Source organism: Macaca mulatta, chromosome 1 (assembly GCF_049350105.2).
Source record: "Macaca mulatta isolate MMU2019108-1 chromosome 1, T2T-MMU8v2.0, whole genome shotgun sequence".
NCBI lineage: Eukaryota > Metazoa > Chordata > Mammalia > Primates > Cercopithecidae > Macaca > Macaca mulatta.
Window position 1 is genome coordinate 39,953,607 of NC_133406.1, and position 16,252 is coordinate 39,969,858.

At 39.2% G+C, this 16,252-nt stretch overlaps 1 protein-coding gene across 2 annotated transcripts in view; it reads left to right on the top strand.

Annotated features, from left to right (window-relative positions):
• RGSL1 (regulator of G protein signaling like 1) overlaps positions 1–16,252 on the top strand; it is a 98,571-nt gene that overhangs the window by 35,606 nt on the left and 46,713 nt on the right. For both annotated transcript variants that reach the window (XM_015122377.3, XM_078001081.1), the window contains one exon: positions 3,371–3,478. In XM_015122377.3, coding sequence (XP_014977863.1) covers positions 3,371–3,478 — 108 coding nt within the window. The remainder of the gene's footprint in view (positions 1–3,370; positions 3,479–16,252) is intronic.

A 16,252-nucleotide genomic window follows, 5' to 3' on the forward strand; every position in this document is an offset into this window, starting at 1 on the left:
TCACCCGCTTCCCTGACATAACACACCAGCCCACCCAGGCAGTGGAGAGATGTTGTTAGAAACAAAAGGCTTTGCTGTCCCGGAAGTCTGGGGTTACACCCGTACTCTCCCATTGACTTGTATGCTTGAGCAATGCATTTAACCTCTCTTTGACCCCCAGTTTTCTCATCTGTAAAATGAGAATAATAACAAACTTGTTGTGCTGGTGACCTGAGATCATCTATGAAAGCTATTAGTACAATGTTTGACAATCACTTAAGAGTTCAATACTGTAAATGTTAGTCATTATTATTCAAATTGAGCATACTGCTTTAATTATCTATGTTGAGACAGTTGGAATACTGCATATCTCTCAAACTTTGATCCACAATAAATATGTTTGACTTCATAATTACTTAAACATAAATATATACGTGTGCACATATATATGGAAAAAATTTCCAAAGCAATACTTGCCCTTATTACATAAGATGCTGTACTCCAACATTCTTTATTCTATTATGTTTCATGTCATATAAAAGCTAACAATATCACCATTTATTTTTTGGCACACTTGTGAGTCATGACCTACACTTTGAAAAACATGGATAAAGAGTAAGCAAAAGGTTTGAAAATTCAGTTGTACCATTCATATGCTCTGTGAGCTTTGGCAAGTTACTCCATCTCTCTGAACCTAATTTCTTTATCTGTGCAGTGGAGATAATGGCCCCTAATTTGTTTAGGATTAGAGGTAATGTATTTACATAACAAGCAGGTGCTAAGTAAATCCGACTCTTTTTTAAAACTTTAATATGCACTCTATATACAAACCAAGATGCCCTGGATGCTTGCCCCTCAGAGCCATGCTTGGGCATAAAATATTTAAATCTAGCATGAACAGGCCCTCTTTTTTAACCATAGAGATTCCACTCTCTCTCTAAATCCTGAGGATCTTAGATTCTTTCCCAGGAATCAAGACCAAGTAGAAGAAAACATGGCTGGTAAATTTCACCACACATATGTTGGGCAATGGGCATTACTTTGGGTGGCTATGGGGCACCAGGGATAGCCAGTAAGAATGTGAACCACCCTCCATGGAAGCTCCTTGTCCCTCTCCAAAGCACATATCATTACTTTCTCTATCACTGCTTTTTTGGAGCACAAGTCTGGCCTAATAAAGGGCCTTCTTTGCATTTGGCCAAGTCAGGGCCCTGAATCCCAGGTAGGCTGGTGTCTCAAGCTGTACCCTAAACTCACAGAGCACCAGAGCTAGAATACTATCTTTTTTTTTGAGATGGAGTGCAGTGGAACCATCACAGCTCACTGCAGCCATGACTTCCCAGACTGAAGTGATGCTCCCACCTCAGCTTCCTAAGTTGGTGGGACTACAGGCATGTACCACCACACCCAGCTAATTTTTTATTTTTTGTAGAGGTGGAGTCTTGTTATGCTGCCCAGGCCAGTCTTGAACTCCTGGGCTGAAGTCATTCTCCCGTCTTGGCTTCCCAAAGTGCTTGTATTAAAGATATGAGTGACCATGCCTGGCCTATGTGTGATACTTTTAAAAAATTATTTTTTTTTGTGATGGAGTTTCCCTTTGTCACCCAGGCTGGAGTGCAATGGTGCTATCTTGCCTCACTGCAACCTCTGCCTCCCAGGTTCATGTGATTCTCCTGCCTCAGCCTCCTGAGTAGCTGGGATTACAGGCACCTGCCACCACGCCCTGCTAATTTTTGTATTTTAGTAGAGACAGTGTTTCACCATGTTGGCCAGGCTGGTCTCGAACTCCTGACCTCAAGTGATCCACCTGTCTTGGCCTCCCAAAGTGCTGGGATTACAGGTGTGAGCCACCATACCCAACCACTATCATCTTTTATACAGGGAAACATGACTTCCAGAAAGGTGAAAAGACTTGCCCAAGGTTGCTCAGCAAGGAAGGAATTGATACAGGACCAGAAAACTGGATCCACTGCAGAAATAATCCACTGCTCATAACACTTATGGTCAGATTCCCCTTGATTATACATGATGAAGATGATGATGATGATGATGATGATGATGATGATGATGACATAAGAATAACTCACATTCATGAGTCCACACCCCAGTACTCTTTTTAGACTTAAATAGTATAGCTTCAGAAAGTACTGAACTACCTAGAGAGTTCCAGGAGAACTCTGTGCATTTAGATATACTCTAAATCCCAGAACTCACAACCCAAATGAATGTTTCTCCTTGATAGGCAGTAAGGTGCTATTATTCTGCTTCTGTTACCCAGATCATTGTTAAAACTTCTCTTGCTATCTCAGCCTCATTGTCTCACCACATTTTGGATACAAAAACGTATTCCCTCTCAATTCATGATGCATAACTTAAGATGATATATGGCTCTTTCTAGAAAACAATAATCCACTCCAAAGGACAATGATTTGTAACTATTGATAATATTCAGATATGTAAGTTAATTCTGAAAGTAATTCCTGAAGTTAGAGCTGAGAAAGGGAAAACATAGCATAGCATGTTCTTTGCCATTTGTTATTCTTAGGGGCTTCAATTTTTTTTGAAGCAATAGTAGAATGTTTGAAGTGCATTTGTAGGTGTGGTCTCACGCCTTTAATCCCCACACTTCAGGAGGCCAAGGCAGGAGTATTGCTAGAACCTAGGAGTTCAAGACTAGCCTGGGCAATATGGCAAAATCCCGTCTCTGCAAAAGAACAAATACTCAATCCCTCAACAGATGGATGCTTTGCAGGAGAAGCCATTCATTTGTATGAGTTACTTCTCATATATGAATTAAAAAAATAGTAGCTCTTTCAAGTCATATCTTGGTTACCCTAGCATCTCTCAGGCAAATAATCTCCATGGGTCACTTTTCCTTAAGAAGGAGAGGATCTTCTCATTCTGGAGGGGAGAGGAGGCTTATTTCCTTGCTTATAATTTAGCTTAGGGAACTTGTATTATTTCTGTAAACATCCCATTAAAACACTATTGGCCTCTTTAAATAACCTTTTTTTTTTTTTGAGACGGAGTCTCCCTCTGTCGCCCAGCTGGAGTGCAGTGGCCCGATCTTGACTCACTACAAGCTCCACCTCCCGGGTTCATGCCATTCTCCTGCCTCAGCCTCCCAAGTAGCTGGGACCACAGGCTCCCGCCACCACGCCCAGCTAATTTTTTTGTATTTTTAGTAGAGACGGGGTTTCACCATGTTAGCCAGGATGGTCTTGATCTCCTGACATAGTGATTCGCCCATCTCAGCCTCCCAAAGTGCTGGGATTACAGGTGTGACCCACTGCGCCTGGTATTTTAAAGGCAATACCTTCAACAAAAGTATATGAATCTGAACCTAGACTTTGGACAACTAAACTCTATCTCTGTTTTCCTTACTTCACAGACGTAACTAAAATGTCCTTTGAGGAGCTTTGCTACAAGAATCCAAAGATAGCCGTAGAGAAGATCAGTGACGACTACAAAGTATACTGTGAGAAAGCACCTAAAATAGGCAAGTGTTTAAAATCAGGGATAGACAAGGCAACTAGGTTTTTTCAAATCTAAGAGAACATCTGTAATCTTATGTTCCTTAAGGAACATAAGCCAAAGGAGGAACCATGCTTTGTTGGAAATGGAGAGGTGGTTAGGGGGTAATGACTATGTCTTTTTTCTCCTACAAAACCATAGAAGAGCATCAAGAAAATAAGATGTAATCGTAAATGAATGAAGTGATGATGGTCAAGATTGTTCATTTCTACTTTCTTATCTAGTTATCACTCTGGGGTTTTAAATAATGTGGATTCTTCTTCTGTCAAGTTACTTGGAGGCTGAGATTTGTGAAGGGATGTTTGTTAAGGAGTGCTCTCGGGAATAATACCTATAAGAGAGTAAGGAAGGCAGGACTGGGGAGAGGCAGATGCTCATCTGTGGAGCAATCACAACAGGCCTCAGCAGATGCCATGAGAAGCTCTGATGCCAGCGTGGCCCTTCAGAGTTGTCCGTCGGTGAGGTAAGAAATTTAATTTGAGCTTTAGTTCTTCCACACTGATCCATAGGAGATGTGAATGCCCCTGCGGAGGATATAACCTAGGGTTTATAGCCAGGCAGTTTCCTTTGGCTGAAGCAACTTCCAGAAGGGGCCTCATCTCTGGGTCATCAGCAGAAAACACTCAGGCATCTAGGGAAATGAGCGCTTTGGCCCTGAAGGGAGATTCTGGGTAGTACCCAGTACCACCCACTACTGTCCATTTGCTTTGTATAGAAATTTCACCTCACCTTGGAGTAGCTCCTCCAGGAATCTGATGGTTTCTTGTCCTGGGAAACGTATTTGAGAAAGGCAGGCTCACATTACTCTACCTTATCTGAAGACCATTGCTAATACTCCTCTTCTTCCTCTCCTGCTCCCCATCCTAGATTCCTCTCATGCTCAGCTAGCACCTCTGCTGGTCTTGGGGTCTTACTAGACTCTCATCTCTGGGATATCTGAGCCCCTAGTCATCATGACTTCTCAGGCTGTGGCTGCTTCACTTGTGAACCTATCATACAAATTGGGCCAGGGAATACCAAGGGTGGCAAGTGAATTGTCCAGTATCCCTGCTATGTACCATGATCTTAATGATTAGGATCAATTACCCTATCAGTACAGTGACTCCTTTGCTTGCCTGCTGACTTCTCAGCATAAGGAGCTTAACGCGACTGAATACCTACTATTTCCTCTAGTAGAAGCATTCTGCCTCTAGGAACTAGGATCTCTAGACTGGCACTGTCCATTACAGAAGCCACTAGCCCCATATGGCCATTGAGCACTTGAAATGTGACTGGTACATGTGGGTAAATAAAATACACTGTTAAAATTAATTTCACCCTTTTCCTTTTAGCTTTTTCAATGTGACTACTAGAAAATTTTAGATTATATATGTGGCTCACATTGTATTTTTATTGGACAGCCCTGGTCTAGACCTACAGAACCTAAAGGTATAAAGATGACAAATTTCCCTAAGTCAGTCACTGATACTGAGAGGTAAATGGAACACTTCTTTCATTCCTTGGTATCTGGGCCCATGTATTCTACTACTGAAGACACACCTTATAATGGTCTTTGATTTATCCTGGAAGATGATGCCTCATTTTCCCAAGGTATGATCATTCACCCCCAGTATTCCGGTAGCTCCAAGCTGCTTTCACAGCTATGCCTTCAAAAAGTGGCTCCATCACTCTATCAAGCCAGTAGCTCTCAAAGGAAATAGAATTAGTAGATCTCATCCTCATGGTACCCATTGGCCATTGCCACACCTTCTTTGCTATGAAGTGTATCCCTTGGTCAGAGGCAATGTTATGTGAGATCCCATTGAGGGATCAATCACTTGTAAGTCCCGAGGTGGTGATGCTGTCTGAGACCTTGCAGGCAAGATACATATCAGTTCCAGTCAAAACGAATTGCTGCTCCTTCCAAAGTAGAAGGGGTTCAGTGTAATCAGTTTGTCACTAAGTGGCTGGTTTTTATTAGGGATGTTACTATACTGGGGGCTCTGCATTTGTTTCTGTTGCCTGCAACTTGAGTGTTTGGCACTCAAACATGGGCACATGCTGTTGGTCTGTACATAGCCTCCATCACTGCCACCTAGAGCTCTGTCCACGAGCTCACTGTGCCAGCACTGGAGTGGCTTATGACAGAGCCTTGCTGGCATCAACCAGCAGAGTGTCATTTTGTCTGCTTGGTTGTTTAGTGTCTCTTTCATGGTAGTTGTTTTTTGGTGGGCTTTAAGACAGAATACAAAGATCTTCCCACGTCATGTTTATTCTCCTCGTTCCATCCACATGTGTATATTTCCAGACCTGTTCTTCCCCAGTACTCTAATCTTCCTCCTTTTAAGCCCCTGGCTTACCAGCCAAGCCATTCATCACTGCCCATGAGTATGTATATGTTCTTACCCTGGGCTACTTCTCTTTCCACACAAACGAATGCACAGGTTCACTGCCCAAAGTTCTGCTCATGGGGTCGCAGGGGATTTTCTCTCCCCATCATCTTTCAGGATCACCACCGAGAAGGGCTTCAGCTATTCATTTTCACCAATGGACCATTGAGATGGTCCATTCATGAAACAGGTTCAGCTTTTTTCCTCTCCTGTCAGCTGGTCATCAATGTGACCAGCCATAGATGTGATGACAGTGAAGCGGCAGTGCCACAGTAGTAATGACATGGGTGTCTGGGTCACCTGCTTAGGTAGTTTCTTGTACCTTCTGACCTGCCTCTTGCCTGATTCCAGATGTACCATTTCCATTTTATGATGAATTACTGTTGGGCCACCTATGACTGGGTCATCTTGAATAACCCAGCTTATGATGGTATAGTAGTCTATTCTCACACTGCTATAAAGAAATACCTGAGGCTGGGTAATTTATAAAGAAAAGATATTTAATTTAGCTCATGGTTCCACAGGCTATATGGGAAGCATAATGCTGGCATCTGCTTGGCTTCTGGGGAGGCCTCAGAAAATTTACGGTAATGACAGAAGGTGAAAGGGGAGCCAGAACTTCACTTGGTTGGAGCCAAAGGAAGAAAGGGGGACGTGCTACACACTTAACCAATCAGATATCATGAGAGCTCACTCATGATGGTGAGGACAGTACCAAGGATGTGATAATACATTCATAAGAAACCGTCCCATGAGCTAATAATCTCCTACCAGGCCCCACTTCCAACATTGGAGATTATATTTCAGCATGATATTTGGGCGGGGACACAGATCCAAACCATATCAGATGGGTAGGTCTGTCTTTCTGCTCACTTGATATCACATGGACAGGCTCTCTTACTTTACCATAGCTCAATAGCACATTCAAGTATTTTTTGAGTAGTGTAGTTTTTTGCTGCAGATAACATGGTCTTACTCCAGAACTTTACAGATCTATTTCAAAATTATCCTTTTCAGGTTTGTCATAAACTCCATTGTCTTTTCCCACTACTGATACTCCTAAAACCATGGGCTCTGTTGTGTTGTATGGCCTAAGTGGTAGGGCTATTTGTACCAGAACCTTGACTTGCAGCAAAAATATTTTCCTACTCTCGGTCCCCCTAACATCTGGCAGCCTTATATTTCAGAAAAGTATTTTCAAGTGTGAAATATGCTGTTTCTAAAACATAAAGAAGTCTACCAGATTTTATGCTTCCTTCTTAGTAGTGAAAGATGAAATACAATCTACGTCCTTTATTTTGGAGAGGATGTCCAAATATGCACCAGATCACACTGGATTCTAGAACCTTTACTGATATGGTGGACCATTCAGTCTTGGTAGGATTTATTCACCTCTGAAGCATATGTGTCTTACTAAGGCCCCCAAAATGCTTAACCTTTATTGTTTATCTTGCCCAATGTATATGGTACATGTGATACGATGCATATGATACTATTGATAATGTGGACTAATATAGTATCTAGATGGTTTGGGGCCCATTGAATTACATTATGTCAGAGGATAGAAAAGTTAATATAATAATGGCAAGACAGTAAATACATATGCCGTCCTTCCTACATCAATGTGAACTGCTTCTTGTCCTTCTTTATGATAGGAATGAAAAAGAGACAGAAAGATAGACAGACAGATAGATAGGTAATAGACTGTGTGTATGTGTGTGTGTGTGCATGTGTGTGTGTCTGTGTATCTTTTTCAGGAGATATATATTTTATATATATATTTTATTGTTTACTCAGAATTCACTCAGGAGCAGGTTGTTTAGTTTCCATGTATGGTTTTGAGTGATCTTTTTAGTGATTTTCTTAGTGATTTCTATCTTTATTGTGCCATGGGCCAACAGTGTGGTTGGTATAAATTCAGTTTTTTGTTTGCTGAGTTGTTTTATGGCTGATTATGTGGCCAATTTTTTTTTTTTTTTTTTTTGAGAGAGTCTTGCTCTTGTCGCCAAGCCTGGAGTACAATGGCACGATCTTGGCTCACTGCAACCTCCACCTCCTGGGTTCAAGCAATTCTCCTGCCTCAGCCTCCTGAAGAGCAGGGATTACAGGCGCCCGCCACCACACTTGGCTAATTTTTGTATTTTTAGTAGAGATGGGGTTTCACCATGTTGGCCAGGCTGGTCTCGAACTCCTGACTTTAGGTGATCTTCCTGCCTCAGGCTCCCAAAGTGCTGGGATTACAGGTGTGAGCCACTGCACCTGGCTCTTATGTGGCCAATTTTAGAGTATGTTCCATGTGCAGATGAGAAGAATGTATGTTCTGTTGTTTTGGGGTGAAAATGTCTGTAGATGTCAGTTAGGTCCATTTGGGTCAAGTGTTGTGTTCAGGTCTGGAAAATGTTTGTTAGTTTTCTGCCTCAAATATCTAATACCATCAGTGGGGTGTTGAAGTCTCCCACTGTTTTTGTGTGATTGTCTAAGTGTCTTTGCAGGTCTCCAAGAACTTATTTTATGATCCTGGGACCTCCTGTATTGGTTGCATACATATGTATTTAGGATGGGTAAGTCTTGCTGAATTAAACCTCTACCATTATGTAATGCCTTCATTTGTCTTTTTTGATTGTTGTTGATTTAAAGACTGTTTTGTTTGAAATTAGAATAGCAACCTCTGCCTTTTTTGTTTGTTTTCCATTTGCTTGGTAGATTTTCTCCATCTCTTTACTTTGAGCCTATGGGTATCTTTGCATGTGAGATGATTCTCTTGAAGATAGTAAAGAGTTGGGTCTTGCTTGTTTGTCCAGCTTGCCACTCTGTGCCTTTTACTTAGGACATTTAGCCTATTTACATTCAAGATTAATATTGATAGGTGTGGATTTGATTCTGTCCTCATTAGCTGGTTATTATGCAGACTTGATTTTGTAGTTGCCTTATAGTGTCAATGGTCTATGTACTTAAGTGTGCTTTTGTGGTAGTCAATAACAGTCTTTCATTTCCATATTTAGCACTCCCTTAAGGACCTCTTGTAAGACAGATCTGGTGGCAACAAATTCCCTTAGCATTTGCTTGTCTGAAAGGTTAGATACTAGATTCTTATCAGATATATGATTTGCAAATATTTACTTCCATTCTGTGGGCTGTATTTTCACTATCTCGATAATGTTCTTTGATGCACAAAAGTTTTCAATTTTGGTGAAGTCCAATTTGTGTTTTCTTTCATTTTTGCTTGTGCTTTTAGTGTCATATTTAAAAATTTTTGCCAAATCCGTGGTCTTGAAGATTTACCTCTTTGTTTTATCCAAGAGCTTTAAAGTATTAGCATCTACACTTAAGTTTGTTATTCATTTTGAGTTACTTTTTTTGTGTGGTGTGAGGAAAGAGTTTAACTTCATTCTTTTGTATATGGATAGTCAATTGATCCAGCACCATTTGTTGAAGAGACTCTTCTTTCCCCCCATTGAAAGGTGTAGACATGCTAGTCAAAAATAAATTGACTGTATATGTATGTTTTTATTTTTGGAATCAAAATTCAATTCCACTGATCTCTATGTTTATTTTTATGCTAGTACCACACTATTTTGATAACCATATTTTGTAGTACGTTTTTAAATCAGGAGATGTGAGTCCTTCAATTTTATTTTTTCAAGATAGTTTTGGCTATTTGGGATAGCTTGCAATTCTATGTGAGTTTTTGGACCAACTTTTCCATTTCTTCAAAAAATAATCATTAGGGTTTGGATTGAGATTGCACTGAATCTGTAGATCATTTTGGGTAGTATTGCCGTATTCAATCTTCCAATTTATGAACACAGGATTTATTTTTCTTTAATTCTTCTTTAATTTATTTCAGCAACACTTCGTAATTTTTGGTTTACAAGTTTTACATTTTCATGATTACATTTATAAGTATTTAATGCTTTCTGATGCTATTGTAAGTGGATCTATTTTTATTTCATTTCAGATTGTTCATTGTTAGTATATAGAAATACAACTGATTATTGCATATCGAACTTGTATCCTAAAACTTTGCTTGATTTGTTTACTAGGCTTAATAGTATTTTGTGGATTCTTTAGAATTTTCTATACATTGGATCGTGTCACATGTCACCTCTGAATAAAATAGCTTTGCTTGTACCTTCCCAATATGGACATTTTTCTTTTCTTTTCTTGCATAAGTGCTCTGGCTAAATGCTCTGGCTAGAACTTCCAGTACAATGCTAAATAGAAACAGTGAAAGAAGGCATCCTTGTCTTCTTCCTGAGCTGAGGGGCAAAACTTTCAGCCTTTCACCATTGACTATGTTTCCTGTGACTTTGCCCTTTATCATGTTGAGGATGTTTTCTTCTTATTTCTAGTTTGTTGGATGATTTTATCATGAAAGAGTGTTGGATTTTGTCAAATGCTTTCTCTCCATCAATTGAGATGATTATTTTTCATTGAGTCTTTCTTTCTTTCTTTCTTTCTTTCTTTCTTTCTTTCTTTCTTTCTTTCTTTCTTTTTTTTTTTTTGAGACAAGGTCTTGCTCTGTCACCCAGGCTGGAGTGCAGTGGTGCAATCTCAGCTCACTGCAACCTCCACCTCCCGGGTTCAAGCAGTTCTCCTGCCTCAGCCTCCGGAGTAGCTGGGATTACAGGTATGTGCCATTATGCCTGGCTAATTTTTGTATTTTTAGTAGAGATGGGGTTTCACCATGTTGTCTAGGATGGTCTTGAACTTCTGACCTCAAGTGATCCTCCTGCCTCTGCCTCCCAGAGTGCTGGGATTACAGGCGTGAGCCACTATGTCCGGCCTTGATGTGTAAACTCCTGTTAATATTCTACTGGATTTGATATGTTCACATTATACGTATTGAGGATTTTTGTGTCTATATCCATAAGGAATGTTGGTCCATAGCTTTTGTGGGTTGCCTTTGTCTGATTTATTATCAGGATCATGCTTACCTCAGAATGAGTTAGGAAGCATCTCCTCTTCTTCAATATTTTGACAGAGTTTAAGAAGAATTGATGTTAATTCTTCTTGAAATGTTATGTAGAATTTATTAGTGAAGTCATCAGGTCCTGAGCTTTTCTTTGTTGGGTGGTTCTTGATTATTGGTTCAATCTCCCATTCGAACTGTTTATTTTTTCTTGGGTAAGTTTTAGAAGTTTGTGCATTTCTTGAACTTTGTTTATTTAGATTACTTAATTTGTTGCCATAAAATTGTTTATAGTAGTCTCTTATAATCCTTTTTATTTCTGTAAGTTTGGTTGTAATATTTTCACTTTTATTTCTGGTGTTAATAATTTAATTCTTTTCCCTTTTTTCTTGATAAGTCTAGCTAAATGTTTGTCAATTTTGTTATCTTTTCAAAAGAAAAAGCTGTTGTTTTTGTTGATGGTCTCTATTGCTCTCAGAGAGTAGATGCTTCTGCTCCCTATTTTGTTTACCTCCATTCTGGTCTTTATTATTCCTTTCTTCTGCTGGTTTTAGATTTAGCTTGGCTGGGTGCAGTGCCTCATACCTGTAATCCCAGCACTTTGGAGGCCAAGGCAGAAGGATACCTTGAACCTAGGAATTTGAGACCAGCCTGAGCACATAATGAGACCCTGCCTCTACAAAAAATTAAAAAATTAACCAGGCGTAGTGGCACATGCCTGTAGTCCCAGCTACTTGTGAGGCTGGGGTGGGAGGATTGCTTGAGCCCAGGAAGCTGAGGCTTCAGTGAGCTATGATCACGCCACTGTACTCCCGCCTAAGCAACAGAGTAAGACTCCATCTCTAAAAAAACAACAACAAAAACAGATTTAGCATCCTCTTCTTTATCTAGTTCCTGAAACTGTAAGGCTAGATTATTTACTTGGTATCTACTTTTTTAATATCTGCATTTATAAGGTTTTTTTTGAGCAGTGTTTTCACTGCATCCCATAGGCTTTGGCATGTGATGTTTTTATTTTCGTTTAGCTCAAAATTAATGTACTTTTCAAGGTGCCCAACATCATCGATCAGAGAAATGCAGATTGAAACTACAATGTGATGTCATCTCACCCCAGTTAAAATGGCTTATATCCAAAAGACAGGCAATAATAAATGATGGCAAGGATGTGGAGAAAAAGAAACCCTTGCACACTGTTGGTGGCAATGTAAATTAGTACAACCACTATGGAGAACAATTTGGAGGTTCCTCAAAAAACTAAAAATAGAGCTATCATAAGATCCAGCAACCCCACTGCTGGGTATACCCAAAAGAAAGGAAATCAGTTATTGAAGAGTTATCTGCACTCCCATGTTTGTTATAGCACTGTTAACGATAGCCAAGATTTGGAAGCAACCTACATGTCCATCAAGATGGACATGGATAAAGAAATGGATCCAGATGAATGGATAAAGAAAATGTGCTCCTATACACAATGGAATAGTATTCAGCCATAAAAAGATACTATTCAATCATGTGCAACAACATGGATGGAACTGGAGGTCATTATGTTAAGTGAAATATGCCAGGCACAGGAAGACAAACATCGTGTGTTCTCACATATTTGTGGGATCTAAAAATCAAAACAATTGAATTCATGGAGATAGAGAGTAGAAGGATGGTTACCAGAGGCTAGGAAGGGTAGTTGTGGGGTTGGGGGAGGGTGAGTTGTGTAGGGTGGTGAGGGGGAGATAAGGATAGTTAATGGGTACAAAAAAGTAATTTGAATGAATAAATCCTAGTATTTGATAGCACAACAGAGTGACTATTTTCAATAATAATTTAATCATACATTTTTAAATAACTAAAAGAACATAATTGGATTGTTTGTAACACAAAGGATAGATGCTTGAGTGGATGAATACCCCATCTTTCATGATGTAACAATTCTATATTGCATGCCTGTATCAAAACATCTCATATATCCCATGAATATATACACCTGAGTACTCACAAAAATTAAAATTTAAAAAAAAAACAAAGTTATCGTGCTTTTCAGCCCCACAATTTTTATTTGGTACCTTTTGTAATTTCTCTCTCTCTTTTTTTTTTTTGAGACAGAGTCTCATTCTGTCACCCAGGCTGGAGTGCAGTGGTGCAGTCTTGGCTCACTGCAACCTCTGCCTCCCAGGTTCAAGCGATTCCCCTGCCTCAGGCTCCTGAGTAGCTGGGACTACAGGTACACACCACCATGCCCAGCTAATTTTTGTATTTTTAGTGGAGATGGGGTTTCACCATGTTGGCCAGACTGGTCTCCAACTCGTGACCTCAGGTGATCGCTTACCTACAGCCTCCCAAAGTGCTAGGATTACAGGTGTGAGTCACCATGCCCGGCCAGTTTGGTACTCTCTTTTGGTGAGACATCATTCTCCCGGGTATTTGTAAGTTTCTTTGTCCATGGTTTCCTTTAGTTCTTTGAGCGTATCTGAGACAATCGATTTAAAGACTAGTAAGTACAATGGCTGGACTTCTCATGGACAATTTCCATTGGTTCTTTTTTCCTGTGAATGGGCCATGCTTTGTGTGTGTGTGTGTGTGTGTGTGTGTGTGTGTGTGTGTACCTCATAGTTTTTTGTGAAGACTGGACTTTTTAATATCATAATGTAGCAATTGTGGAAATTAGATTCTCCCAAGGAAATTAGAAACTCCCCAGGATTTGTTGTTCTGCCTTTGGGGTTGGTGTTGTTTATTTAGTGACTTTTCTCAACTATTTTTGTAAAGTCTGTATTCTTTGTCATATGTGGCCACTGAAGTCTTAGTCCTGTTAGCCTGTGGTCATATAGTGTTTTGACAGTTTCCGTAAATTCTTGGAGCCAAAAAAGAAAACAAAAGAAGAAAAAAATAAATTACCGGTCTTTGTAGATTGGCTCTGTGTTGGGATGCTCTTTCAACACGTAGCTAGCCAGGCCACTTATGTAACTCTTCTTTAGCCTTCACTCCTCGCTTGCCTGGAAACTAAATTTCAGCCAGAGGTGAAAGTTTGGCGTCTTCTAATGCCTTTTCTGAGCATACATCCAGTTCTAGGTATGTATATGGACTTCTTGATTCTCTGGTATACATACAAGCTTTGAAAACTCTTATTACCCCCTATGTATCCTTCCCCAACTTCATCTTTTCCCAGCTTTTTGGTCTGTCAAATGCTATCCCAACTGTTGTCCCTAGGCCCAAGCTGTGGTGGTCAGTACTTGTGTCCTTAAATTCTTTTAGTCATTTCACTTGGGAAGCCTCCCCAGCCTTGGAAACACTCCAAGTATGGCAAAATAAAGGCTAGTCCTTGTGTCAGTTGTTCAGGGAGCCAGATAACTTTAGGTCAAAACAAACAACCACAATTTTTTGAAAATAAGATTCATATTTTGCCTTCTGGCACTAGCAACCTGCATTACAATATGGGCTGCTGTCATCATGGCCACCACTGATGTGGAGATTGGGGGTGGGGGGTATGTGGACAATTTAAAATGCCACACTTTCTTTACCATGATGCATCCTCATCCTTCTTCACCAAGACTTTCCCTGGTTGTCATAAGTTCTTGACTAGATTCAAGAATTCTCCAAAGCTCTGATTCTCACCATTTTTGTCATATCCTTAGTTGCTTTTGTGGAGGGATGAAGTCTGGGAGCTCCCTCCTTTGCTATTTTCTGTGACATCATTTCCTGCTATATCTTTTAATCCATGGATTTGGCATATTCCTCCATTTATTCATGTATTCATTAATTTCTATTTAAAACTAATAATTTTTATAGTTTTCTACTTAATATTATTATATATTTTCTATTATATTTATTTCTAGACCTTTGATGTTTTCTGATGCACTTATAAATGATGTTTTCTGATGTACTTATAAATTTTTAAAGTTTTATTTTTAACTTTGTCTGGCATATAGAAATATAATTGATTTTTATGTAATAGACCAGTGTTTCAAAACTGTACTAAATTAGCTAATTCTACAAGTTCATCTGCAAATTCCTTTGATACACACAATTATGTCCTCTGTGAATAAAGAGTTTCATTTTTTAAGATATTTATATATTTGATTTTCCTTTATTACCTTATTGCTCTTCCTAGGTCTTCCATTACCTTTTTAGATAGATGTGGCATTACGTTGAGACACCCTTGCCTCAATCTCAATCTCAATTTAATCACAGATTTAATCTCTTCAAAATATATAGGACTGTTTAGATTTTCTGTTTCTTTTTATGCCATTTTAGTATGTTGTATATTTTATGAATTTGGCAATTTCATTTGACATTTCAAATATATTGACATGAAGTTACTTGTGATACTCTCATTATATTTAAATGTCTATAATACATGTAATGTTGAGTGCAGTATTCTGTATATGTTAGTTAGGTGTATTTGGCTAAGCACATTCACATTTTCTATATTTTTACTGATAGTTTTCGTTTTCATTTCTATCAGTTAGAAGAGACATTACTAATCTCCCACTCTGGATTTTTTCATTTATCTTTTTAGTACTTTCACTTTTTGCTTTATTTGAGTCTACATTGTTAGATGCAAGCAAATTTGGAATTACAGACCCCTGCTAGAATAATTATTTTTCTCTAATAACACTTCCTGCTTTATAGTCTTTGTCTCCATTTGAATAGTCATTACCATTTTCCCCATCTTTTTATTGTTTAATATCCCTTTGTTCTTATATTTAAGCTAAGCCCCTTTTAAGCCTAATCTTGTTTCTTATATTTTTGTTTCCATTTAAATCCAATCTGACAATTGCCTTTTAGTAAGCATATTTAGTCCAATTACATTTGATATTATTACTCCTACATTGGGTTTAAAATGCTACCTTACCATTTCAAGTTTTTTTTTAACGCTGCTGTAATAGATGTACATAGTTTCAGGGTACATGTGACAATTAAACACATTCACATAATTTGTAAAGATAAAATTGGTATACTTGGGAGATCCATCACCCTAAATATTTGTTTTTCTTTGCACTGGAACCATTAACATTCTTCTCTTCTGGCTAGCTTGAAATATATAATAGATTGTTGTAAGCTATATTGCTATATTCACCCTGCTCATGCTCATCTTTCTCTTTTTTTTTTTTTTTTTGAGACAGAGTTTCGCTTTTGTTGCCCAGGCTGGAATGCAATGGCACCATCTCGGCTCACTGCAAACTCCACCTTCCGGGTTCAAGCGATTCTCCTGCCTCAGTATCCCAAGTACTGGGATTACAGGCATGTGCCACCATGCCCGGCTAATTTTGTATTTTTAGTAGAGACACGGTTTCTCCATGTTGGCCAAGCTGGTCTCGAACTCCCAACCTCAGGTGATCTGACTGCCTTGGCCACCCAAAGTGCTGGGATTACAGGTGTGAGCCACCGCGCCTGGCCTCACCTTGCTCATCTTTCTAACACTAGGTCTCATTTCTTCTATCAAACCACATATTTATACTCATTAATC